Source organism: Excalfactoria chinensis, chromosome 5, assembly GCF_039878825.1.
Source record: "Excalfactoria chinensis isolate bCotChi1 chromosome 5, bCotChi1.hap2, whole genome shotgun sequence".
NCBI classification, from domain to species: domain Eukaryota; kingdom Metazoa; phylum Chordata; class Aves; order Galliformes; family Phasianidae; genus Excalfactoria; species Excalfactoria chinensis.
The window spans coordinates 14,717,558-14,745,093 of NC_092829.1; the positions used below are offsets into that span (position 1 = coordinate 14,717,558).

Below are 27,536 nucleotides of genomic sequence, written 5' to 3' on the forward strand. Positions count from 1 at the left end.
GAGGCTTACCAGTTACTTGTATTGCCTGAATGGAGTGACCACACATAATCACATCAGCTCCCTTAGCAGGAATCAGAACCACTTTGCTCTGTGATATCCCACACACTGTGCAGGGACTCACAGAGGCTCTTTGTTAGCTCAGATACTCTGTGTGCTTCTGGCAAAGGCTCTTCCCTCACAGAGACTGGAGTTTGAAGTAGCCACGTTATGGTGCAAGATGACAAAACTTATAGTTAGCAGCAGGTCCGTATTGCTATTAAATTAAAGAAATAGTAATAATCATAGGAAAACTGCACTCTCAGTGGATGTGGGATCCCTGAATGGCTGCAGCTCAAGAGCGGTCAGGATGAGCATGCAAAACGTTGCTTATGTACCTGAAATTGGAAAGCACCCAGAAAGTACACTGAACTTCCTGGAGGAAACGCTCCTCCTTTTTCCCACCAGTGCATCCCCACTTCCCACTTACATCTGCCTCAGTCAGAGCACAGAGGCCAAATGCAGCCACCTGGAGCCTCCCAGAGCCTTTGTTTCCTGCAGATTTCTGAGCCACGCCACCACATGCGGTTGCTAAATAAGACTACAAATAGCCCAGGCTGTGGCAGGGGCTTTCTCTCACGTGCCTGTGCACGGTCTTACCTGACAGGGACCAGCATCTCAGACTAAAAAATACTATTTAATAGAACGGTATACAAACTAAAGCTTTGCTTTTATCTCTGAGAGACAGGCCCAGTTGTGCTTTAGCAAAGCGTGGGACAGCTTTAGCCCTGACTTTGCCAGCGCAACAGCCCAGCAAGCGACAAAGAAAAGCCCCTGGCAGCTGCTTGAGGATAAGTGTCCTCGCGCGTAGTTTCACAGAGGCGGAGAAGCAGCTAGCAGGGAAATCCCCTTTCCGCGATAGGGATCGGTGACTAAGCGCCCTGCCGCACACCTGGGCGGCCGGCAGGGACGCAGCCGGCGTCCCCTTCGCAGGTACCGAGCAGCGGGGCCGCCCCTACGGGCCGGGCTGCAGGGAGGCGGCGCACGGCGACGGCAGGTGCGGGCGGCGGAGCTGGGAGGTGAGCACGGGCGGCGGAGCGGAGCGGGAGGGGCGGCTTTGGCCGCGGGAAGCAGCGGCGGCCCGCAGCGAGGCGTTGGAGGGAGCGCGGGGAGTTCTTGCCTGGCCGTGGACGGGTCGGTGCGGAGGTGGTGCGACTTCTTTGCTCGTCTGAAGTGTGAGGTCGGGCTTTAGGCTTCCAGGAGAACCGTTGTCCTGCGGGCATCCTCTGCAGTTCGTGGCACACCTCAGGCTGTGCGTAAGGATTAACGGGGGCAAAACTTGGTGTTGGTCAGGCTATCCCGCTGAGATGACCCCAACTCGTGTGCTTGCATATCACGTAACTGTTTTGCGTATCGTTGCTTAGAACGTTTCAGTGCAGATATACAGTGATGATTTTGCAGTTTGTAAATAACGCTTTTCTCACTATGCATGTTACTCCTGGGACACAAAACCGCTCTGATGGTAGATATTGTAAACCTGATGTATACCAATAGTTATGTTGAATGGGAGAGCGCATTTTTAAAACCAGTACGCTCTGTTCCTTAGAGAATTCTGATCCACAGTTTGTGCTTGCAGAACATGAGTTATCAAAGGCAGTGCTATTGGGTAGTGTGTATACATGTGACGCTGCACACCTGCAGTGCCTTGCCATCTCCCCATCCTGCCAGTGGGGGCTTGGAAGGGAAGACCTCCCAGTGTGTGGGGTTGGCCTCTTTAAGACTTTATGAGTCTTAGCTGGACAGCCTGCTTCCAAGATTAGGCTTGGAACCATATCTTCTAACGAGTGGTAGACTTTGAGAAATGGAGGTAGGTAGAAAAACAGTAATCTTATTCAACTATTACAGAATTCATTTTCATATAAAGTAGGTCCAATATTAGATTATACTTAAAATAGTCTCAGACTGGTAGTGCTATAAGTGAACGTACTTGTGCAATCAAAACGTTCTTTGTAAATTAACATCTTAATTGTTGTTATACCAGGCAAGGATTAACTACCTGGGTCACCTTCTGCAGGTATGCTTCAAGTAATCAGTCGCAGGTTAGCCAAAGCTTAAATGGAAATCATCTTGCAGCAAACTGGTCTTGTAACTTTCCTTCAGTGTGCAAGTGTGCCCAGTGTTACATGTGATACATTTTTCTAGATAAGAATGGAGAGGTAGATATCATGGTTGTTCCTTAAGTTCACATTTCCAGATGGTACAGTTGTGATTGTGCAGAAAGAGGACAAGTTCCCAACAGCAGTATGCTGGGACAAAACTGTGATGCACCTGGGCATCTAATGATCCTGTGGGTAGCTGCTCTGTATGGCTAGTTGTGTGCCATTCTAACTCTCGCTCTCTGATCTGTGTAGGCTCAGGTTTTCCTGATTAATGTTTGCTGAATGCACTGAGATCTGCTTCTTGCTGTGGCTTGAGTTTTGTTAGCGTTGATTAGTTAGATGCTTAAGCTGTCCTGGCACCCACAAGGCATTCCTTGACAAGTTGTTCTCATAGAGATCAAGTGTTTTTAGATTACACTTAGATGATCGGGACTCACATCAAATACCTGCAGGGGAGTATACCACCATGTCTTTTTTTTTTTTCCCCTCCTTATGAAACAGTTTTCCCTTGTTTTCAGTGCAGAATTAGGTGAGCTGTGATCCTATAATTCTGTGGTAAGGGCACGAGTCCAAGAGTGGGGCAGTTTCATTTCTAGTCCCTTTTCCATCTATATGCTGAATATTACATTCTTTTGTGGAATACATATGGTTGAGCAATGTTGAATTTCAAGAAAAATATATTTTTTATGAAAGTGTCCTTTGGTTCTTCAAAGTATGTGTAGAAGTTACACCTCCTAAAAATGCTACATCAATAAGGGTATGTTGGACCCCACAGAAGTCCTGTTAATTCCCCAGTCCTTTCCTGCACTTAATTTAGGTGCTGAATCCACAGGTGATGAATCCTCTGTCTTCCTACGCAATGGAAAGAGTGAACATTGATGGAATTGTTCAGTCATGTGTGCATAAGCTATTAATTAATTATGGTGACAAAAAAGAAGCTCTGACTCTGGTGTTCCCTTCTTTCTCCTACTCATGTGGTTCAGTCACCTCGCTTGTTTGTTCCAGCACTTCTGTTTCCTCCCAGCTGATTTTCATTTTCACGCAGCCTGAGTTTGTCTTACTCATAGGTGTTTAAGTTTCAGATTTACTTTACCCCAGAGTAGTGGGTTGGCTTTGGAGAGGGCTGTCCTGCTCTGGCTGCCTGTTTTCCCAATGGTGCATTCTAACTCCAGTCTTGTGCAATCAACTATTGGAAAACATTTATTTTTATTTTTTTATTATTATTTTTAAGCATATTTTGTTTATTTTGGTGGTTTATGTTTCCATCTAATCAGTTAACTGGGCCAACTCTTCAAGCAGCTGTGTATTTACTGGATCCAGTGTGAATGGTTGTTGGCACAGGAGAGCATAACTGCCCCTCTCGGTAGCAGCCAGCAGCCCCTTTGCTCTCCCCATGTATGGTAGTGCATTTTCTGTGGTGCATTTCCAAACCCACTGTTCCCTTGTTCTTTTTTTTTTAATTTTGTAAGACAACTACTTTGTTTACTCTGAATGGGCTCTCCTGAGATAGCTTAAATCTAGTGAATAGTCTCTCTCCTGTCTAAGTAGGACAACACCCAGTATCTGTCAGCAGAGAGCTTAAGATATCTCTTTGAAGCGAAAGGCAAAGTGAGCTTTGACTTTAGGTAGGAAGAGCTGAGTTTAGGCTAAGCTGTGTTGTCATTCTGGTTAGAAGTACAATTTGGCCTTCTGAAAGGTTCTTTGCATAGAGAAAAAATTCTATTGATCCCTTTCGGCAGAAGGGATAAATCTTCATATCTAAACTGAAGAACCTCATCTGGGAAGAGGTTCTAAATCTTGGATTTGATTTCAACTCATCTGTACTGCATTATATCCTTTAATCACTTTAATACATCAAGCCATGCAGAATTAGTGAGGACACTTCTCTGAAGCTTAGTATGAGTGAATGTTTGCTTGCCTGTCATCACAGCTGAAGTTTACATTATTTCTGTGCCAAAAAAAAACTATGTCAGAAATCTGATGCTTATCTTTCCTGTAAATTGTACCCTGGTGATTCTGTTTCGAAGCTTTGTTTCTCAGTTACCTAATAGCCACACTTAAACTGGAAGGGACATATCATTCGGCCCTAAAATAACATCTCTAGTGTGTGAGGAGTTCTTGTAGTCATGGCAGTAAGCTTTGGATCTGGGCCTCAGAGCAAGAACTAGAGAGGTGGCATTGATGACTAAAACAGCTTCAAAGCCTGAGAAAGCAATCCAGAAAGATCGTACCTAAGTGGCCTCAAAACCTATTAGGTGCTTAAGCTATTTTGGCACCTCAGCCTGGAAGTCGGAAACTCAGATGTGGGCTGTATGGTGTGCTGGGGCCTGGGGGAGCAAATGCCTGGTGCTGCAAAGTGAAGGGAAGCCTGATCCCAGTGGCTTCATAGGGTGGTGTGCTCTGTCTACATTGGTGCACACAAATAGTTCCACAGTTACATCCGAAGCATAGAGAGGAAGAAGAGTGCTTGCCTTTGTGACAGCATGGTCACCAGAGCACTGAGGACTTTGTCCTACCTGCAGAAGTTCAGCCCCTCTATCCCACGGAGCCTCTGTACCTCCAGACCAAGCAGTAGAGCTGCCTTTGTGAGCGCTGTTTGTTGAAGCTGGGCCCACATGCATAACAGGATGGTTCATACAGCCAGAAGATGGCCAGACTCTCAACCAGAGCTTGGCAGGGGAGGACGAAAGGGGACTGGATAGGCTCTCTGCCAAATTCAGACAGCCAGTCTATCTTGTATATATGTATTCTGCTGAGGGCAGTGCCAACCTTCCCTTCAAGGGAAGGAGGTTGTAAAGGTAGCTCTACCTGTCAGTGCTTCTATGGTTCGTGATGAACTGGTGCAAAAACAAATGGTTCTTCCTGTTTCTAAGAGATTACTAAATTTAGGAAGGGTACTGTATTTAGTATCTAACAGCTAGGTGACAACAAAACATTTTCAAGACCATATCCAGTTCCCAGAAGCGGAGAATTCAAGTGTTTTTAGCTATTTTCCAATTTATTTTGAAATATGGGATTGTTGGCTCTTTAATCTTCAGTTGAAGATCACTGTCTGCTCAGCAGTGACTGGGATAGCTAAAAATCTTCCTTCTGTAAACCTTGACCAAACCTGGATCATCTCCCTGTGAATCAGCCTAGCTTTTGTTCAGCGCAGTGGTGTGTTTACTTCCAAGTCCAATCTAGTTTCACCAATGTTTGACGTGATAGGTTTGAATCTCTTGTGAAGGGTGTTGATTTAAACTCAAGAGCATAAAAAGAAAAAAGCCATTGTGTACTTTGTCTTGAGAAGGGAAGGGAAATGTTGCCAGCTCATGCTCTCAGGACTTCTGTCCCCAGTGGCAAGGGCCCCATCAGTGTAGCAGCATTTGGCCAACAATAATTGAGATGCTGGGTGCTCCCATAAGATCGCAACAACTCTGATCTCTACTGGCTTCTTCCAACATCTGTGTAGTTATTCTAAAACACCTCCTCTATGCAGTGTCTGGTTACCACTCATCTTCCTGGGCAGCTGCCAACTACTCCAGCCTGTTCACATCTCTTGAGAGGCACTGCTGGAGCTGTTAAAAGTGGTTGTGGGCTGCTGGTGTGGGTGGATTTATAGCAAATAACAATAATAAACTTTATAAAGGCAGGATCCTCCTAGGCTTTTAAGTGTGGTTAGGCTGCCTGAGCTCAGTGTGTGTGCCCTGTAGAGCCATACCCCTAGTCTGGTTTGAATCTGAATTAAGACCCATTCCCATTTCCTCTTCTCTCATCATCCATTTGACCTATTTTCATGTATGATATGTACTAGAGTCCTCTGTTTACTTTCTTAATTCCAGCCATAGCATTTTAATCTTGATTTACACCATTTACGTATTTCCTTCCTCTCGCCACACTGTTGTAACTGGTTAAATAAAGGCTGTGACAATGAGGAGCAGAAGTACTGAGCAGGATTTCCATCACGTGGAAGCTCTGTGACTTGATGTTTTTATTTTACTCATGAAACAGAATAATAATTATATCTAAAGTAACTATTATATACCTAATGTAAAATAACAAACGAGAAACTGTTTCACCTAAACAAAGTACTGGGTGTGTGTTTGCAGTTATAAAGAAATACTCCAACTTGATTCTTGCAGGTTGTCAGATTTCCTCTAAAGTAGCGTTAGTGGTGAAGAAACAGTATTTTTCCATGCAAGATTGTTTGGGTTTTCTTCATTTTTTCATACATACAGTAGGAGCTATTTTTCATTAGTTGTCTGGATGCTGTATGTCTATCCATGTTTTCTCCACATGGCTCTGTGGTCATGGCAGATGGCTGAGACTTTCTGGATGCCATTCAGCGTTACATTAATCTGGTATCTGAAGGCCGTCATTTCAGAGCTGGACACGTCCAGCCATGCTAGGGAAACCCAGTGCACAGACAGATGCTCTTGCCTAAATACCTTCTTTTTGGCTGTCCTGTTGAGAGAAAAAAATAACACATCCAGATGTTTCCAGTTCTTTTTGGTATCAGGGCTATAGACAGGGATTGCTGACAGCTCTATTTTTATTGCTTGCTGGCATTACTGCAGGAGAAAATATTGGATTAAAAACTGACACAGAATACATGAAGTTTTGAGCATTAAGTTAGATTATAAAGTAACCATTGGTGATTGTCGTGATTTTTTCCTAATCTGCTTAGAGCAAAGAACTTATCTTGAATTGAATTCTTTCCTAGTTCTTGTCAAAAGCCAAGTTCTTTTTTTTTTTAACAGAGATTTCAGTCTCTGCATTTTCTTTTCTTGTGTCCTGATTTCAACTCTTGTTTTGCTGTTTTCCATCTGAGTCCAAAGTGATCTGCAGTCCAAGAAAATGGATTTATTCCTTCATGTTTACTGCCCCAATACATACCATATTGTACATCCTTGTCCAAGTCAGTGAATTTATCTACAGTTCACAGGAACAGTGTTGTCAGTTCAGTAATTGGATGAACTGGTTGCTTGCCTAATGCAGCATTAGGAAGAAGTACTATCTCTATCAACTTTTACAGCCCAGTGCATAGGGGATTCAGCATATTAAAATTCCAAGTTTTAAGCTTTATCATGGGATAGATTTATAACATTCTCTTCTTAATTCAAACATAAATCTCTCATGAGAAAAACTGGCTCAGATTTAAGAAAATTGTGCTTTTGGCCCTTGTACTATTATTAATCTCCCGCGTACTGGGGCAGACTTGGAATGAGGCTCCATTTAAGAGCTGCAGGTGCAAGGCTATAATACTGAGAGTCAGCGTGTCCCTGAGGGCCATGTGAGAGGAGCGACTTCTGATAGTGTGCTTCTGCCAGCACTTGTTCCCCTTCTCCAGGGGGTGTCGAAAGAGTGGAGGCAATTGTTTCTGTAGTGCAATAGCTCAGACACGCACCTGTTCAGCTTTATTTCTCTTCAGGGAAGTAGGCGATAGCAACTATTTCCACTTCATGACTTTATACTCTCAGTTTGGTGGTCTGAGCGAGGGCTGTGGATACACTGCAGGCTTTTTGGCCTCCTCCAGCCTGAAGCCCTTGGAAGAAGTAGCTGCTGAGCTCAAGGAGACCACAGCTAGATTGCACAAGTGCTCTTTCTGCAGAGTTCATCTCAGGGCCTGCGTGAAGGGAGGCATGTATTAGATCATCTCCATCAGGGCAGAAAAAACTGAGAAGTGAGAGTCACGATGGAACAAGGCACAGTCTTTCACAATTGCACGTAGGAAAACATGGCTGTTCATGGGATTGCAGTAAGTTCTTCAGTTGTGACAAAAACTTAGCTAAGAATTGACTTTTGAGGTGGTGTTCTTTGCCTCAGGAGAAGCCTGTTTCAAGTGAATAAGTAATAATATAAAATAAAAACAATAAATAAATATTATTTTTGTGCAGTTGTCAAATCCTGACTGCTAGTGGTGATATGTTGAGGACTCCTGCTGATGGCAAGGGTTTTAAGCCATGCGTACAACTGTTACCTCTAGGAGTGCCCAGGAGAAGGAAGCCCTGTAGGTGTGTTCACACACCCAGTATTTACTGCAGATATCAGTGTTAGAGGGTTTTCCTAAAACAGGTGTAGCTATGAGCTTCTTATCATGCACCTTGCAGGTGTGTGCTGGCATGATGTTGTTTATTTTTTTCTCTCCTCCCAGACAATGTACTACTGCCAAGGTTTATGATGAAGAACAACAAAAATGCATTGCCCTGCCTTCTCACACTTTCAAACCTTCTTGAAGTGCCTCTGTGTCCTTTATGGATATGACAGATCAGACCTGCTTATAAGCACCCTTTCCAAAAAAGAAATATTTTTTAAACTCTGGTGAGCCGCAGTCTGTGTAGGTGTGTGTGTGTGTGTGTGATGTGTGTGCACCATCCTTGCTCACACAGTAGCAAAGTACCTGAGGGCAAATTTCTGAGAACTGTTTACGCAGTTTTACAGTGTTTTTCCAGTGTTCACCTGTTTCTAGACACACTGACACTAACCCCTCTTCAAATGAAGAGCCCTGTTCAGGCCAGCATACAGCTCCCAGATCTTATCCTCCAGCAACAGAACTACTAAGCAACTGGCCCTGGAAGTTAAACCATTTGTAGAATCTAAGCCATCAGAGCCCATCTGACCTGCAGCAGAAGCAGCTGTTGCTGTGCTCTGTTTCTTTAATCATCTGGAGACCTGCAGTGATGTTGTTAATCCCTTTGAAGGAATTTTGCAATTGGGATCAACTGCATCTCATGGGTCTGAAACACAGACAGGCAAAGAAGTAGCATAAATGTGGTGTTTGGCTGGGGTGTGAAACTGCAACCTCGAGCTTGCTTTCTCCATAGGGAAGTTCCTCAGCTGTTGTTCCTCTGGGACTACTGGAGCTGCAGACACTTATGTCATTCAAGGATCTGTCCCAAATGTGTAATAACGACCGATCATCCCTATTTCCGGACATTTTCTTTTACACCTCTTGCTTTGTGAGGACTTGAAGCTACTAGAAATGCTGCTGTGGCGTGTTTCTGGAACACAGATGTGAGAATGTGTTTTATAAGTTTATGGCTGGCAATAAATCTCATCATGATTGAAATCTCTGGTTTAGCCAGCTTTCCCAGCTCGGGATCAGATATTTCACCTTTGTTGCATAGTTCAAAATGTGTTACCTGATCAGCAGAGCTCTGACTAAATGCAGCCAGTAAACTTGCTGCAAAATTTACCCCTTCATCATATGGGAGCAAAGACCTGACATTTCTTTTGAGACCCCTTTCAGCTTTTAATGTTTAATATCGCAGTGACCCATTTCCTATCATGTTCTTTTGATTTAATGAGTTGTTGAAAATATTTGCCTTCTTCTCCACACATCTCTGTCTTGTTGTCATTCTGGTGGCATCTGGAACTGAAGTTTTCAATACTGTTTATCTGATTTAGCTCATTCAAAACTTCTATCACAGGAATCTGGAAGTCGTTAAGATAATTTATGTTCTCCATCTAAACCCATTAAAATAATACTGACTGTAATTCTCTGGACTCTGAGTATGTGTGTGGTTTGCTTTTATACTTTGATTCCAGTATGTTCCAATAATATTGGCTTTCTACATTAGTGTGGAAGGATGATTGCTGAGTTAAATTTGATCATCATATTTTGGCTTCATATTGGGAAGGGAGAGATGAAAAAAAAACTCACTGAAATCATAGTGAAGAACACCAAGAGAGATTATCTGAGACGATAATGAGATCTGGATACAATGCCTTCTGCTGCAAGTGATTTGATTTCTCTCCCTCTTCTATTTTTGCCTGAAAATCAGAAATAATTCTCCTTTTCCTCCTGTCCTTTTCTCACTCTACTATCTTCACAATGAACAAAATCTTTGATGTAAACGAATTGACTACAAAAACTGACCCCAAGAGTTAAGAGTTAGGATCAGAATCCCGACTCCTTGTTAACAAGGATGGCAGTGGCTGCAGGTTGGTACTTCTCTGGAATTCAGTGGCATACCTAATTCGTGTCTGTACAGTTCTGGTTCTATTGGTAAATGTATTCCCTCACAAATGTACATTAGTATAACCTTTGAACAACTCTCAAGTGTTACACTGAATCTTTTTGGGTAGCTGACATTAACAAAAGGTTGTGCCATATGGGAGACATCTAACTTTCGATAGAAGTGTTAGTTTCTGTCAAGATCAGCAAGTATTTGTTTCGTCTTCTACAAGACTCCTGTTCGTTTTCAGTTAATGAGAATCAGTTAAATTCCTGTCCCATGTGGTTAAGACAAAACTTTAACATAAAGTGAAAATTGTTGCCAAGTCATTGGCAACTTGGAAAAATACAGATAAATGAAACTGTCTTTCTTTTCAAAGTGCTGTATTTAAGCTCAAAGGGAATTGGAAACCCCAAACTCTGTGTCTGTAGACTTTACCATTATTTACTGATATCACTCACCTACAAAGCTGCAATCTGGAACAGCAATACTACAGTGTGCTCTTCTGTACAAGAGGCTGTGGTGAATTGCTTTTATGTTTGTCTACAGATAGAAAGGAAAGTAAGAATGTTTCCTTGCTTCTCAGTGGGAGGGGGAGGGGAATATTATGGTCTGAGAATCACAAGTTTTAAAAAATGTACAGAATTACAGTATAACTCTTAGATCAACAACAGTGATACCACCTTTCTTTGTAAGTTAGGCATTCACCAGTGATGGAAAGGTGACTGTTTGTGAGTGATGATTTGTGTTTATTTGCTGGCTTACGTTAATGGCTATAGCTAAGAAATTCTGTGGAAAGAAAGTACTACAATGACATGAGTTTTCTCTGATGTAAACAACTGGTTTTTCCACTTTATATAGCTGGAGAGCTGGGTGGTTACTAACATTTTCCCTCCTTCGCTACCGGTAGTCCGGGTGTTTTGAGATAAAAGATTGTTTTGCCAGAGCAAACTGCTACCGAAGCTTAGATACTATTGTTGCAAAGCTGAGAGCGAATGAAGCAGCTGTCTCAGCCTAGTTTAAACACAAGAGTAAAGCGTATTAACTCCAGCTGTGCGTTGATAACAGCTGGGAAGGGAAATCACTGCATGGGAACCTGTAAGCAAACCCTGAATTCTATAGCATGGGTAACTATTGTGAGTACACTTCAGAGGGAGGAGTGGCAATCTTTGGAAATATGGAGAATTTTGAGGGATTCTTGTGCCTGATTTTGTGTAAAGTATGAGATTAAAGAAAGTAATGAAGAATGATTCTGGAAACAGTTATGTAGTTACAATAACAAAACTTCATTATATTTCAAAGTATTTTAAAGGTAGCAAGTTAACTCATGAAGCCTCAGTTGACCTTTCAAAACATGTAGCTTAAAATACATGTAGCAATTCTGAGGCATACTGGTACAGTCCGAAAGAATGGTCAGTAGGTGTTTGCTGTGTTTGGTCATTATTTGCAGATTGATACATCTGATGACGACATTGAGTTGTGCCTATCCATGGGGATAAGTGTTGTTAAGCTAGAAAGGGATTTTTCTAAGACAGATGAAGTGTCTATAGATTAATATCTCCTATTGGTATCCGTATGAATCTGGGAGAAGGGAGAAAAGACTTTTAATGAAAGAAGAAGTTTAGGTTGATAATTTGGACATGAGTATTATTTCTGTTTATCAGTGTTTCTGTGGTTTCCTAGATGTCTTTTAATGTGCATACAAACAAAACGACTGCAGTGCTCAAGCTGCAGATGGGAGTAGCTTCCATGCTGGAACATGGGGACTTTGACTAATTTCTTGTGACCGAGATAACCAAGCAGACCTGTCCTATTTTGTGTAGCTGTCATGTTCTCTCTTTGCTATCCCCCTTTCTCTTTCTAGCTACTTCTTTTCCCCATTCTTGCTTACATTCATATTATATTTGGGGTCTTTCTTTAACTTCCATGGAGCTGGAATCGTATCTTGAGTATGTTCTACAAAGAACCTTGTGTACTTTAGGTACATATAAAATGACTAAACATAGCCAAAGCTTTGGAAAGGAGGCAACACAGCTGTCTGTGTCCCTCTGAAAAGAGAACATAAGCATATGAATAAAGACAGTTAAATAAGGCCAGTTACTATTGTCATAAAGCTATTTTAATGTTAACCAGCTGTTACAGTCTTGATCTCATTCTTCAGTAGATTGTATGCTTCTCAATTTGCTGGAAGCCAGTTTTCTCTATTTCTGTACACAAAGCAGACAATTATATAATAAAGCAGGTCTTTGGTTTCGTGTTTATACAGTTATGAGAAAGCAGTAATTCCTCAAAGAATTGTCAAAGAAGGCAATTTTAGTGTCATTCATAAAGAGTGCTTTCAAATGTAAAACATGGAGTGTGCAGAGTCAAAGATGTAAATGCGTACATATGTTATGATCCTCCATGAGTGACAGAGAAAAAGAAACGTGATTAAGGGAAACAAACTAAAAGCCACGTCTTAGAAATATCTTACAAGAGCATATCAAAACACATACAGAGCTGTGTGAATTCCAAAGCCCAGTGGCCAGCACAAACGTGAGGAGAATTTTAGTGTTCCTGAATGCTCTGAAGCTTTTATGAATGACATCACTGGTGTTGACACAGGGGCTGAGTCCAACTAAAAATCACAAATTAAATATTGCATTTTTATTTTAATTGTTCTTGTCTAATATACTTTCCTTTACTGTGTTCTTCAGGTTTGAGAGCTGCAGTGGATCACTGATCGCAGTTTCCTCTAAGTTGCAGCACCGAAAACAATGGCGAATGAATGTATTAAAAACTGCTGTAAATGGTGTTTTTATGTGGAAAAAGAAAAAAGCAATTGTGAGTTTCAACATAATCACATTGACTAAAGGTTTTGCTATTCTGGCCTTATTAATTATGAGATTTCCCATTAATAAAATGACTTTGTCACCCTTGATAAACTTGAATTCTTTTACATATCCAAAATTCTTTCCGTGCCTCCACTTGGAAATTGGACACGTGCTTGTTAGTGTTATAAATTGGAATTGGAACTGAAAAATAACTTGTCTGAAGTCTGCTCCTTGCCTGGAATGCTGTCCAAAAATCCAAAAAAAAAAAACCCCAAAAACCAGCCTAAGGTCATGTAAAGGTTGCAAACTGTCTGAAAGTGAGCACTTCTCCCAACACCCCCCCCCCCCCCCCCCCCCCCCCACTCCCTCCAGGATTTTATTTGGTGTCTTAGTTGTTTACACAATTGTTCTCTGATACAAATGTATAGAATTCCTCTTGTAAAATTGACTTTAGGGCAAGATAGCTATAAATATACAGCCTCAGGCAGCAGAATTTGTTTTAGTACAGACATGAGGATAAATATCTTTTCCAGGTACTTGTCCTGAATGCTGGTAAAAATGAATGCTAGCAACAGTAATGTATCAAGCACGGATTCTATTAAATAAAAGAGATCTGTTCAGAGTATTGTTCCAAACTTAATGCACATGTAGACTGTCTGTTTTTCTTGCTTTTTATTTTTAGCAGTTTCCATGGCGCAGGAATCTGAAGCTGTACCCGCAAGGAAGCCAACTATTGTAGAGCAACCTCCATTGTCTTCGGTGTCAGTGAAGCGGCAAGTTGGCTGTTCAGAGGATTATCTGCTTTCTAAACTGCCCCTGGATGGGCAGGAGGTACCATTTGTGGTCCCGTCATTCAAACTGGCTTATGTGCAGCCAAAAAACCTTCCTAATACCTCACATGCTGGACGGATTCAAGGTAAAATATAAAAGAGTGTTGCTGAAATAGTGTGTTTCAGTTGGGAAAACCTGAACAAAAATGATAGTACTTCATTAGGTATGTTAACCAGTGTCACTTTCTAACCAAAGCCAAAGAAACTTTATTTTGGTGAGAGAAATTGCTTACTTTGCATATTATAACAAAACAGTCTCTCCCTGCCCTTTTCCCCCCTTCTTATCTATTAATTGTATTTACTGTTTAGCTTCTAGAAATTTGGAGGTGGTCTACAGGGGTATGTATTTTTGTTTAATCTAGTCTGTCAGTTGACACAGAAATAGTTGAAAGCAGTTAAGTACTCCTACTGAAAGCACGTGTCTGTAAAACTGCCCTAGAAGCAAGGTCTTGTGTCCTTTCTCTCTGGATATTGGGAGAGCTTTTTGTAAGGATGTGACTCCAGCGTGAATTTCCGTGATCCTGCATGAATGTAATTAAGAGCAGGGACTGCACGCTAATGCTTATGCTCAGCGTAATGGAAGACATTGAAGAAACCAAAGCTCTAGTAAAGAATTTTGTAAAATCTTCGTGCCTGGTCCCCTTCAGGTTTCCCTGCAGATAGCCAGCAGAAGCAAGCTGTTCTCTGCCTCCCACCTAGCAGAGCTGGGCTGCCGCACGGAGAGATTGTTTGTTTATGTGATGGCTGCTCTGAAAGTTAATGCCTCCTATTTTGTTATGTTGGCTCACAACATCAGAGGTGGATGTTGCTGGTATAGCAGTAGAGGTTGAACCTTCCCACCAGTATTCTGTTATGTTTTGTTGCTGTGTGACAGATGGCAGCAGAGGGGCTGTCAAACAAAATGTGGTCTGACCTGGAAGTGATTATGAAGCAAAGGTGTGTCACTAAATTCTCTCCCATGTGGAAAAAATGGTACCCATGTGATTATGTTGAAAAATCGTATTTTGTAGCTGAGAATTTGCTGTGTCAAATAGTGTTATTGTGCTGCTCGTGTCTGTTGTAGTTTCTATGGAAATAATAAGCAGGAGGCATTACTTTGGAGTAATCTATATATGCATACTTCAGTAGCTAGTTCTTGTAAGGAGTACTTGAACAAGGTATGGGCATGCAGGATATGCTGCTGGTAAATGGTTTGCATTCAGACTCTGTCTTCCTTGGTCCCACCTCATCCTTATGATACTGTACATAAAGGACTCTGAGGCACCAGAGTTTTCCAGTGAGAAGAAAGAGATGTTTAACAACCTTTATATAAATGTTTTCTTTGTTTGTGCTGTTCTACAGGGTCTTATAAACCAGAGATTTATCTTCATTGGGAGTTATGCTTCAGCCTTTCTGAAGGAGCTAGCGAACAGAGTGGCCCTTGGGCTATAAAATCAGAAGATAATCTGGCAGGATGGCTAAGCTGCTTGTAATTGCTTCTCTTGAGCAAATATTTTAAATTCTTGCATAAATATTTGAAAAGTGGATCTTATGTCAAGTAGGCAGCTTCCATTTCCTTTAATAAAATAAGTATTTATATTCAGAAATACAACTCTTTAAGCCTCACTAAAGCTGTTTAAAAATGCAAAGTTTACTTTTTAGAGAGATATACTAAATACAGGGAAGTGTGTTGTCATTCCTTTTTTATATTTGCCAAAGCACCAGCATATTAAAAAAATACATTTAGAGTACTGGTTTCTTAGACCATTGTTAAACATCCATAGAAGCCCAAGTTCTAATCTCATTTCCACTCCATTTTCTTTGCATGTCTGACCATTTTCCTTTATTGAAACAGGACATGCTCAGTGTAAGCTCTTGGCATCCTTTCTGAAATCAATTAACTTCTGGCAGGACTTCTCAGTATTCACTTCAGCATGTCTCCTGCACTCACAGAAGTAAGTTAGCAGAAGGGAGAGTGCTCCTGGGCTGGAACACTGATTTTACTGTCACCTCCGGTGTAGCAGTTCTTTACAGCTTCACTTTTAATGTTCAGTCTAACGTAGGTTCTTCCTCAAGCCCACTATACTTGAATTCTTCACTTACAAACTCTTAGGTTCCAACTCACTGTTCTTTCTAACCTGGAAGAAAGATGGTTATTGTGGCTATATATACGCAGCAATATTTTGCCTCTTAAAGCACAACGTGTGCAGAATTGAAACCATGTTATAATGGGGTAAAGAGCTATTTCATAAGGAGGCTGAAATCTGGGGAGGTGAAGTGAAGGAAGCAGATTTCAGAGCTCAGAAGAGTCCAGGTCACCCTATCTCCTTTCTGTTCTGGACTGTTACACAAGGCTTCTTTCAGCTCCGGATAAAGTGAAGGACTAGAGCAGTGTTCTTTACTGTCCTGCTGACCAGGAAGTGTGTGCATTCTCTGAAAAAAACTATAAAGGATAGAATAGTAGGGCAGCTGTGCCATAATGGACTGAGCAAATGGCTGGGATTCAAGCTTTCTCTAGTCTGTCTCCTCGTGTCTTGGCCAACAATTCAAGTCATTTTGGATCAGTGACTTTGCCACTGACAGACTTCCTATGAAAATTGGATGACAAGGAGATTACAGTCACAAGTTGCACTATCTTTCCTTACAAGACCCTCTTGAAGATCTGGGGACTCAGAAGTCAAGTGGGAATGTCCTGGGATCACTTAGTTAAAAATTTTTCTTTATTCATGGACCTACCTTTCTAACGAATTTTCATCTTGGTCTCTTTAAAATCACCTGTATTCAAATGGTTGGGCATTTATTATGGAGCACCAAGACAGGACATACATGTATTTTTATGATCAATTTCATCCCAGTATTTCCTAGCGTGCTCTTGAAATGTGACATAATGTATGTGTCTGTTTTCTTTTTCTTTTCATTTTTTTTTTTTTTTTTTCCTTTCACTGAGGCAGATAATAATGAAATATTTTGTCCTTTGCCCTGAAGGCACTCAGCCTGCCTTATGAAGCCAGGCAACATGTGTTATGTCTGGAGCTCTTGCATATGATGTTTACTTGTGCTTCACAGAATCTGCTAGAGCTTCTTATGGGGACCGGAAAGCAGAACTGTGTGGTGTGTACCAGTGGCCCCGCTATGATGTGTACAACCCATTCTATTTGGAGCATCATGTCTCACCAGACCAGATTAGGCGCTTCCCAGCCAAATCAGATAATAGGAAATTATATGGATCAGGTGAGAAGAACTGCACGCTTTTCTGTCTTTCTCCCTTTCCCAAGGTCTGTAGGTAAGAGTTAAAGCTATTACTGTACAGATGTTTGACTGCAGCAGTCCTCATACTGGCACTTCCACTACAGGCACTTCCTGGTAAGTGAATTGATGTGGGAGCTGGATCTGCTTGATATCAAGCTGTGCTGGTAACAGTCTATCTTTTAGGAGCTTAAGAAGGCTAGCATGCATCACATGACAGTAGATAGAAAGGCAAAGCAAGCTAGGTTATCTGCCTCTGATCCATAAGAAGGTGCAGTACTGGAGATTCTAGCTACCAGTATTTGAGGTACAGTGAACAAGGAAATAGGGTGGTTTGTTGACTGGAGGAATACCTGGGGAGTGTGTATGTGGAGAGGGAAACAAGCTGTAAGAACATTCAGATTATGAGAACAGGTTAAAAAACAGGAAGCTATGCCATGTGCCAGCTTTTACGTAGTTTGCTATTTAAGTTATAGAAATGTCCCCACTTCTCACTGCTTAATTATGTTTAGTTACAAGGGAGGGCTGTGACACAGTATCAGTAGAAGCTTAGATACAAGTGTTTGGCTGCCTAGGAAAACATTCTGTACTGTTCAGTGGTATACGTATCTTGTATAATGCACGCTGTTTACAGTGAAGTAGATGACTGTGTTGCACGCTCTAAGTTTGCTATGGAAAGCCATTCAGAAATCTCATACACTCAAAGAAATGAACTTATCTCTTCATCAAGACGGATGCTGGCAGCAGCATGCATTTCTAAAGATATGTTAGTCAGGAAGGTATTGCATGTTTCTTTTACAGCTGGGGAAAATGTTTCAATCAGTGCTCTGTTTTAAAAATTTTGAATTGCCATAGAAACTAAATTGGAAGATCATATATTTTTTTTAAGAGAGTGAAACACATATAACTTAATCAGCTTTTAACAAATACAGTTTTGCAAGACTTTTGCAAGCAACTGTGGGGGGAGCCCACTGGGTTTTATAAGATTGTCTTAAACATCTTCCCTTCAGTTCATCATCTGTTTGTTTGTTTAAGCTAAGTAAATACTTTCTTAGTTTGTTTTAGTAAGCTTAAACAGGAGAAAGGTCACTCCAATGTGTCTAGAGTAAAGACTTGACTAAAGACAAGGGTTCAAGCATCTACTGAAAACACCATTTCTGTTGTGGAAGTAACTTTGAGGCAGGCTGCCCATTCTGCCAGTGCTGCCAATGTGAACAGGTCTGACTGTTTCAAAAATGGAATGCTCTACTGGCTTATTCTTACCATTTTGTTGTTTCAGGAGAGTGTTTTGAGAATGGGAGGTGAGGAAACCCTTTCTTAGTTACCATTTAGTAAGGTTTTATTTCTGCCACAAGTCTACTTAAATTTTAAAGTCTTCTTAAGTATTTTTTTCTAGCAATGACACGGTTCATACTGTTCTTTTTGTCTTTTTAGTTAGTGATTTAAGAACCAGTGCTTTGCCTGGATCACTTGATTTAAGTCATTCAATGTTTGATCTTAGAAGCCCACCTCATCGATTCATGAAGGTGAGTATTTCTCATGCATTAGCTGTCACTTGGGTTGTACTGCAAACACAGTACATTTGGTGTATGTTTCAGTCACACTGTTTCAGAGGAAACACTGAAGGGCATTGTCCTGTGCATTAGAGGGGCTAAAGGGAAAAGTTCAATGTCTTCGCTAACTTCAAGTGTTTATTTTGCTGATGTCTCCTCTGGTTACTGCTATTCAGTTCCAACAAAGCTGCTGAGAAACTTGAGTAGGCTTCTAGTTAGGATAGGATAAGAGTCTGCGGTTTATCATCTTGTGATTTTTTTTTTCCCCCTATCACTTGAAAAGACAAACATTAGAAGTCTACATTTATGCAAATAATGATGCTACATTTTGTTTATTTATTTATTTGTTCCCAAATAATCATCTGCTACATGAGATGAACTTGCATACATACCAGTGAGTGAAAAAATCTGTTGGTCTAATGGGTCGTGTATTTGTTCTTTGCATCAAGACAGTAACTCCGTGCTGGGCCATTAGTAGGGAACGGGTTAAAGATTTAAAATTTCCTGTTTTGTTTTCATCATGTCTTGTCTGATGATAGAATTTCTATGACTTTCTGCATCTGTTGCTCTGATACAAGGGGCATGTTTTGCTGTTTTTCCCTTTGCAGAGATATGATTCAGTCTCCAGTGTACCTAGCAGCACCTCCTCCAGAAAGGATTCACACGGCAGTAACAGGAGTCTGGGTGATGTTTTGTTTGTTTATCATCTAATGCATTATCTCCTTTTCACGTGCAATACCAAACTGTCTTTAACGTTGATTTTTATTTTATGTATGTACTTATTTTTGAGATGAATCTGATTGGCAAGTCAATGGGGATTACTTTGCAATTTGAAATTAAGAGTTTCAACCTTGTGCCTTCCTGCTGACAGGAGATTGAGCCAAATGGGCCTTTCAAGAATGCAAGTTTTTGTGCTTTTGAAAAAAATAACCCCTTGGATTTACCACCCCAATGAAAGAAGAAATTACAGATTTTCTGTTAGATTAGAAAATGGCGCCTTGATCACAACTCTCGTCCTTTTTTTGTTTATCAGTGTTTTTCTGTGGGAGGTATCTGGAATCCAATACCTCTGTTACATTAAGAATTATGCAAGAAAACGGCATGTAAATCCTGTATGTTTAGTTAAAGAGAAATGCTGAAGATGTGGAGGTGATGCAAAATAAACCATAAAAATCAAGTCCCCATTAAAGGCTCCCTAGTACAAGTCAGAATTTCATCCAGTCTCTTCAACACAACAAAGAAACTCTGGGTATTAAGTGACTCTCAGAGAAAAGGCAACAGTGAAAGGTTTCTTAGGCTGGTTGAGAAAGGCAAATAGCAGGCCAGCTTATTGACTTAACACTGGAAATGATAGATTTTTTTTTTTTCTTTTTAGTGTGTTTTAGATTTCTTAGCAATGTGCTCTTTTTCTTTCTGAAAGGTATTTGAGTGCAACACACATTATTGACTTCAGTAGAGATAACCGTGGTAAACTGCAGAGTTAAAATGCAGGTCAGGCAACAGAACTTCGTGGATATTTTATCCTTATAGTTTTTGTGTTAGGATATCTCAAGCATATCTTCTGAGAAATTTGGAAAGATAAACAGTCCACCTACTAATAAGTTCCTTTTTTCTTGGAATGAATTTTTATCATACTGCGTTGCTTCTAGAAACACTAATTGGCCTTTTCTTTTCCCCCACAGATACCATTACATTATCAGGTGATGAACGAGACTTTGGAAGACTGAATGTAAAGTTGCGTTATGTTCCTTCTGTGGAGCAGATCTGGATCACAGTTTTACATGTCAGTAAATATAAATAAGCAAATATTAATAACCAGATGATTATTTACTCAAATGGCTATTCTACTACGCTTTTTAAGTACCAGAGAGTCAGATTTAACAAGAATAATGAGAATTAAGGAATACTTTGAGGAGAAAAACAATAATAACACCTTCAAGTATTAATATAAGCACAGTTCAGTCAGACGTTCCTGTTTGGGGGTGAGAAACTGTTGGATGTGGATAAAGAAGCTGAGCAGGTCATGCTGACTTGGTCCTACTGTAGAAACTTTCTAGTGGAAATTTGGAGACAGTAATTGGAAGCAAATTTAGAGGCACCATTTAACTGCCCAAATCTATTAGTTCTTTCAGGGCAGAACGTTGAGGATGTATAGTTCTCGTGGGTTTTTTGTTAAGTGATGTGATGCTGTGGATCTGGCTGCTTCATACATTTCCAGGAATTGTGAATAATTTTTAGGCAATGGAACTTCTATTACTCAGAAACCTTGTAACTATACCAAATGATAAATTTGCAAGATTACGTAAGGAATTTCATGATTTATCTGCTGTTGAACTTCCACATAGTGAAATAATTAAAATCTGCTGAACCACTTTTACTCTGTGCCGTGGAAGCGAATTATTAAATGTTCTGAAGTGACATAGTCATTACCCTGGCACTGATTTGCATTCAGTATTACAGGAATTACGTATAATTCTTGGGCAGTGTAGAAGACCTTATGTTTCTGAGTTGTCTGAAAGCTGGTGTCTTGCATTATCTCCACTGACTCTGTTTTCAATGTTTTAGTGCAAAGGGCTGAGCTGGCCTTCTGGCTGTGGGGAAAATCCTCGTATCTATGTCAAGGGAATTCTCACGCTGCCCAAGCCTGTGCAGTTCAAATCCTCTGCCAAGGAAGGCTGCAATGTAAGTAGAAGCAGGAAGAACCATCTAGAAATTTGTCTTCTTCCCCCAAAAAACAATGGACCAACACCCAGTTCTGTATCATATTTGCCATGGTAATTGTCTAGGTTCCCGTTACTTTTTCCCTGTTCCTCTCTTATTTCCCACCCCAACCCCCCCCACCCCCCCTCATTTCCAACTTCTCAAAATCTATTTACAAGGCTTCTTCCAATTCCTCCCCCATTTACCCTCCACTGTATTCTTCCTTCTCTCCCAAGTCTGCAGAACACTTATGGGGTACACTTACAGAGTATCACAAACCATTCTGGTCTTGGCAATTGAACGGTGAGGGAGTGGATGAAATCTGAACATACGTGTAGATGCAAATTCATCTGGGGAAGGCAGAAGATGAAATACTACTTCCGGCCCTTCACTAAGGCAGGCGGCAAAAATAAGTCGTGCTCTGTCGTCCATGCAAAAAGTAGCAAGAATTGGTTGTGAGGAACAGGATTCCTGATGATGGCAGTATAGGAAGATAAAGGGGCTGGGGCCAGGAGGAGGGAAGGGAAGCAATATATACAACCCATATTACGAGTCAGAGGTGAAAGAATGTAAAATGAGCAGAGATACTGAAACAGAAGGCCTCGGGACAACTTTCTATGGCAATGTGTGTGTATGCTGTTATAAACCTGCAGAAGAGATGTCAGCTTGTTTTGGTACTGAACAAGATTCCAGAGCCTTGTCCCTTGCTGGGGTGTGACAGTGAGATGGAAAGTCTACATGAGCTTACCCACTATAAAAGTGCATCTCTTCATGACAGCTTAAAATGGTATCCACGAGCAGTGGCCATAGGACTCCGAAGCCTTTGTTTCTAAGTTCAGGATCTAATGGGACTCTTTTACTGAAATCATGTTACCTGTGTCTTTCTTTTATAGGACATTGAATTTATGGAAACTTTTGTATTTGCCATTAAGCTGCAAAGTGTTCAAACTGTCAGACTGGTATTTAAAATCCAGACGCAGACTCCTAGGAAAAGAACAATTGGAGAGTGCTCTTTGTCACTGCGTGAGCTCAGCTCAGAGGAGTCAAATCATTGGCTGGATATATCTCCTCCTTCCAAAGCACCTGTAAGTGCCGATACCATATTGTTGTATGACCTAGACAATGCTGTTGGAAATGGAAGTAAAATAATTCGGTAGTAATTCATTGTTTACAACAAAGTGGTTTTTTCTTTTTCCTGCTTTCTTGGATGGGGCACATTAGATGAAGAAAAAAGAAGGCAGATCCAAACTGTACACATCCCTGCTATGGTCATAAACTACAGCTTCTAGGAAAAAAAACATCTAGAACTAGCTTTTCAACAACATGCCCTATGGTTGGAGGGAGGGACATTCCGGGCAGACTTTCCAGGACATCGAGTAAATGGCTTTTCCTACCACAAAAGCATTAGAAAATCTTTAGGACTCACAGCAAGAGCTCACAGCAATTGGAATTTGCTTTTATTATGGAAGAAAATACTAAGATCTTCAGTGGCTTTAAACTGCACATACATACATACATATTATTAATGTTCAGATTACATGCTGTGAAGCAATAATTCAGACAGTTCATTTCCATTAGAGTAATAAAAAACAGGTGGTTGTCAAGTGCCATTTTCACAGTGGGATTCCTTTCCCCCTACTCCCGCTTTGTTTGTTTCTTCTACAGATTGTGTCTAGACATTTGTATTTTTAACAGATTAAACTTGAATTGGCAATTCAAAAGCAAATTTTATCTAAATACGTCTAAGTAATATGAGTGACACTCTTGATTTCTAACATAAGTTACACTTTATGTCTGTACTTTTAACAAGCACTGCTTCAAAAGCAGTCACTTTCTACAAAGAAAGTAGAAGATGCAGCTGGTTCAGACGCCACTTCATACTAGCATAAATTCCTGAATCTGTCCATGTTGGCTTTTCTCACCATTGTATCTGAGAGCTCTTCAGATGCTGCAGGCCCATGAACTGTCCTGTGAGGCAGCAGTTTTCTCTTAGTTCCCAACAGAGCTGAGTCAGTGGCTCCCTCTCAGGTTTACACAGAATGTATGTGGCTGAGCTCTGAACTGAAGTGAAATGAATCCATATCTTTGTATATTGTTGTTTATATCTTCAGACTGCAGAATGTAAAAGAGGGGAAGGAGAATTACAAAGTTTTTTTCTGTTAGCAGAGCATGCCCGTTCTCTCACTTTCACACCCAGATTCAGTAGAGCTACTACTGCATATCTGGTTTTCCCTGTACGTGTCCACTCTTACCACTGAGGAATCTTTCTCAGGTGAAACTTGAGGACTCAATTATTTTTCCAGTATCTTTGGCTGCAGTCCACTAGGGCCATACGTGCATTGCACATGAGCAGTGCGTCAGTGGAGCACATGTACAGCAGCTGTGACAAGTGCAAGATGCATTTACTTACTGTGCATCTGCAGGTTGTATATACAACACATACTTATATTTCTGTCCAGGAAATCCCAGATAGGAACAAGTGAGCCCAACATATAACAGAATTCCTGCATTTCCTGAGTTTATAAGCAACTTAATCCAGATGTTATGGCAACATTCTTCTGCTTGTAGGTGTGCCGCACAGAACTTCAAATAGGAACTTGTTTTCAAGCAATAAACAGGAGGATTCAGTTACAGATTCTTGAAGCACAAAATCTTCCAAGTTCATCTACACCGCTGTCTTTAAGTAAGTTACATCAGCTGTCTAAAGCCATTTGTAGTAGGTAAAATGCTGATCAAATGGGTTGGCAATTCATAGCATTCCTTACAAACCTCAAACTTTCATATTGTACAGTAGGTTTCCATTGCCAAGGCTTGTTTCCATAGATGTCTCATTTGATTACATTTCGTTTTGTTTGAAGTTACTCGTTATGTATTCTGGGAGATTTCATCCCAGTATTAATCCTGACATAGAATAGCATTGGCTTGCACTTGCTGTTTAGATATGTGTTAATCAGTTCAGCATTAGTGAACATGCTCAGTTAGTGTGACTACTCAGGAAAGCTATCATCCAATTCGTTTGGCCAGGCTTTTGAGAAATTATTGGTGAACCATACATGTCACTTCCTCTTTGGGTGTGTTTGTGAGTAACCCTTTGTGTCTTATGCCTTTTTTCTTCCCTCTTTTTTATTTGTTTGGGGTTTGCTTGTTTGTTTGTTGGTGGGTATTGTTTGTTTGTTTGTTTTTACTTTCCGTAAGGTTTCTTTGTGAAAGTTGGAATGTTTAGTACAGAAGGGCTGATCTATAAGAAGAAGACTCGTCTTGTGAAGTCCACTAATGGCCAAGTGAAGTGGAGAGAAATGATGATTTTTCCAGTTAGCCAAGCTGAACAAGGAATCAGTTTTCTCATCAAACTCTACAGCAGAAGCTCCATGAGAAGAAAGCACTTCCTAGGACAGGTTGGTTTCTGCTAACATGATATTCTTGATATTCCTAAAATCCAGTTGCAGGGTTGAGTTTTTGGGTTTGTTTGGGTTTTTTTAACTCATACAAAAGAATAAAATAATAACACCTTTAAATAAGGTGGTGTATAGGGAAATACTGAATTCTAATAAACTTCTCAATATAACTCAAGAAAAAATGGTAGTGGGCTGTTGAACTTCATGAGCATCAGAACGGAGGTTGACATTTGATTTTCCTTCACAAAGGAAGTCCTTAAGTCTTTTTTGTGCGGAAAGTTATTACATGAAAGATTTCTCTTTATGAACGGATGTATGACATTGTCCTTGCCTCTAGGCTTTCTAAAGAAAACAAACACAGCATTCACAGCAGCTCCATGACCTACAGTGTCCTCTACAGAAAGAGGGTGTGTAGCAGTATGCTCACAAACAGGTGTGTGTAGGACACACACAACAACAGCAACAACCGCAGATTTTCCTCCTGAGCAAGACAGACATGTAGCCAGCACAGTGTTCTGAATGTGTATGATTGAGTTACACTGGGAACAGACAGAAGACAATTTTTTAGCTGAATGGGTTTTTTGTTGTAAGAGCCGGAACCTCTGTAGTATCTATTCAAAAGCACTTCTGTGATCATGTTTATTTAATCACCATACTGTATAAAACTTGGTAGTCTGATCTCTTTTTATTCTCTGTCTTCATATCCTAGTTGCTCTATCTTACCATCATCCTGCCTGTTCTTTCTCTACTTTCCCATCTCGGATGTTCTTAATGCTCAGTGTGTTCCCTGATCTGCATAGATGTACTAAGAGAATTTTAATATATACATAAATTAATAATGCGGAGTGATTTTGAGATTCCAACTGTAAAGTCATTTGTTTAACTGAAGGATGGACTACTCTGTCCTTGGGTACAGAAAATGGTAGCTTCCCATTCTGGCAATGTACTTTGTGCATGCAGGGCACATGCACTTTAGGAGATGCTGACCTGCTGTAGAAATAATGTTCCAGCAAGAGTTATGTGATCTTCCTCAATTTTATTGAGTAGAATGTCCCATGTATTCCATCTTTCTATGTTTCCTATTAGTAGAATTAGATTTGGAATGGGGAAAGAAAAAAAAAAAAAAAAAATTGTTCTTTTTAGTTTTAATACCTTGGGGCAAAACTAATTGAGTATGATTTTGCAGTCAGCTGTATGTGAGGTCATCTCAATCTGATGAGTTGCATGTAATCATGGATCTTATTTTTATGGGGAGCAAATGAACTACTTCTGCTCTTCAGTTATTTGGAAAAGGTTGTTTCAGCTCATGCAGGCAGACGTTGCCACATAACACATGAAGACATAAAATATGGCTCAGGGAAAAGCGTACTTGGAGCAATTGGCTGGGTAGCTGGAAAAAGATGAATATGGCTAGATCTATTTAACTTCTTTCTTCAGTGAATGATGATGAATTGGATGCTGTTCTGTAGCAGACAACACTTTGATTAGGTTGCATTTATGAGCATGTCTTTAATCATGAGCAAGATGTATACTGAATCTCTGTGGATGAAACATCCGCTGCCTGTGGTATTCTGGAAGACATTATTCTCACTTGGGGAATCATGCCTCAACAGTGTGGGCTAAATGTACTTCATGGTGAAGGTTTCTGAGAAGTATTAAAAGGACTCATTCTTGGAAGAGTGGAGGAAATGGAGTCCCATAAATGATGATACCTACTTACATAGTCAGCATTCTTTTGGCAGTTGAAGCTGGTGATAATTTTTAGGGGGAAACTTCCTTCTTGTACTTCATTTCCTTGTTTAATGGCTTCTATCCATTAGTTTAATATTGTGAAGAGATGGACTCGTACTGCGTGACTGTGTGTGCTACAGGCACGTTAGTAACCTCTGTGGAATGCAGGTTTGGCCCTGTCTGTTGGAGTGTGTGATTTTAAATGCTTATGAAAAGGCTGGACAGCTAAATCTGGGTGCCAGGTGGCTTGCAGCCAACTGGAGTTTGACTGCATGGTCCAGAGTCATTGCTGCCCTCACAGACCCTTGACCCCAGCACATGAATTTGAATGAAGCAAGGAATGCTTGACTTAAAACATTTTGTTAACTAACAAAACATTAGTGTGTAGTGAGCTCTCTAAACTCCTATTTGTTTAGAGACTAAATATAAACCCAGACTCCCTGTGTTCCCAGTTGGAAGCCAAGTTATGTTAGTCCTAACAGAACTGTATTTGTTGCTAATGCTTTGGTTGCAGTCTATGTGTCGCATCTCATTCTGCACTTTCATGGAATTTATTTGGAACTAACATAGGCTGGACTTCTGTGTTACATCAGGTAAACTTCATTTCGTTTCTTTTTTCTCCTTGCAGGTCTGGATAAGTTCTGACAGCAATAACAGTGAAGCAGTAGAGCAGTGGGAAGATACTATTGCCAACCCTGAAAAAGTTGTTATTAAGTGGTACAGCCTTGGTCCATCTTGAAGACTGGAGATGAAACTGAGGACTTTTTTTTCCACTAAGATATTCTTGTGCTGTTTAAAATAATAGAAATAAAAAGAAAAATATTGTCTACGCAAACTGTTCGAAAGGACTCCACTCTGTCACACATCCGTGTTAACTGGAAAAACTCAATTTCCTGAAGAGAGTTACTGCCTAAATACTGTGAAGAGGAAGACTCAGGAAATGAGAAGAGTGCTCGTTTGGTTTTAAATGTCCACCTCTTTTTCCCCTTTCAGGCTCTGTAAAAGTATAGAAATCCAGGACTGGAGAGAAAGTGTGTGAATCAGTATCTGCACTAGTATGCACTAGTTACAGACTTCATCTTTGCATCTGCAGTCATGACTTTGGCAGTCTTCACAGCCCATGGCGAACCAGTCTGGTCGGCAGCTTGATCCTAGGTACCTTTGAGCCTCATGCCACACCTGTATTGACAAATTTAGCCAGAGTAACGTGTGCCTCA

The 27,536-nt window shown here is 40.7% G+C and overlaps 1 protein-coding gene across 4 annotated transcripts; it reads left to right on the forward strand.

Annotated features, from left to right (window-relative positions):
- The first annotated feature begins 631 nt into the window (after positions 1-631).
- TC2N (tandem C2 domains, nuclear) lies at positions 632-27,165 on the forward strand. Of its 4 annotated transcripts, none has more exons than XM_072338475.1 (12): positions 632-1,055; positions 12,769-12,895; positions 13,568-13,801; positions 16,761-16,925; positions 18,375-18,466; positions 19,102-19,177; positions 20,176-20,276; positions 21,059-21,175; positions 22,087-22,278; positions 23,762-23,876; positions 24,389-24,588; positions 26,948-27,165. In XM_072338475.1, exons 2-12 carry the CDS (start codon positions 12,829-12,831, stop codon positions 27,056-27,058), a joined length of 1,470 nt encoding a protein of 489 aa, XP_072194576.1. In that variant the 5' UTR covers positions 632-1,055; positions 12,769-12,828; the 3' UTR covers positions 27,059-27,165. The 4 variants fall into 4 exon arrangements, with proteins under 4 accessions (XP_072194576.1, XP_072194579.1, XP_072194577.1 ...); XM_072338478.1 differs by having other exon boundaries at positions 13,571-13,801; XM_072338476.1 differs by lacking the exon at positions 632-1,055 and adding an exon at positions 1,150-1,292.
- The last annotated feature ends 371 nt before the right edge of the window (positions 27,166-27,536 follow it).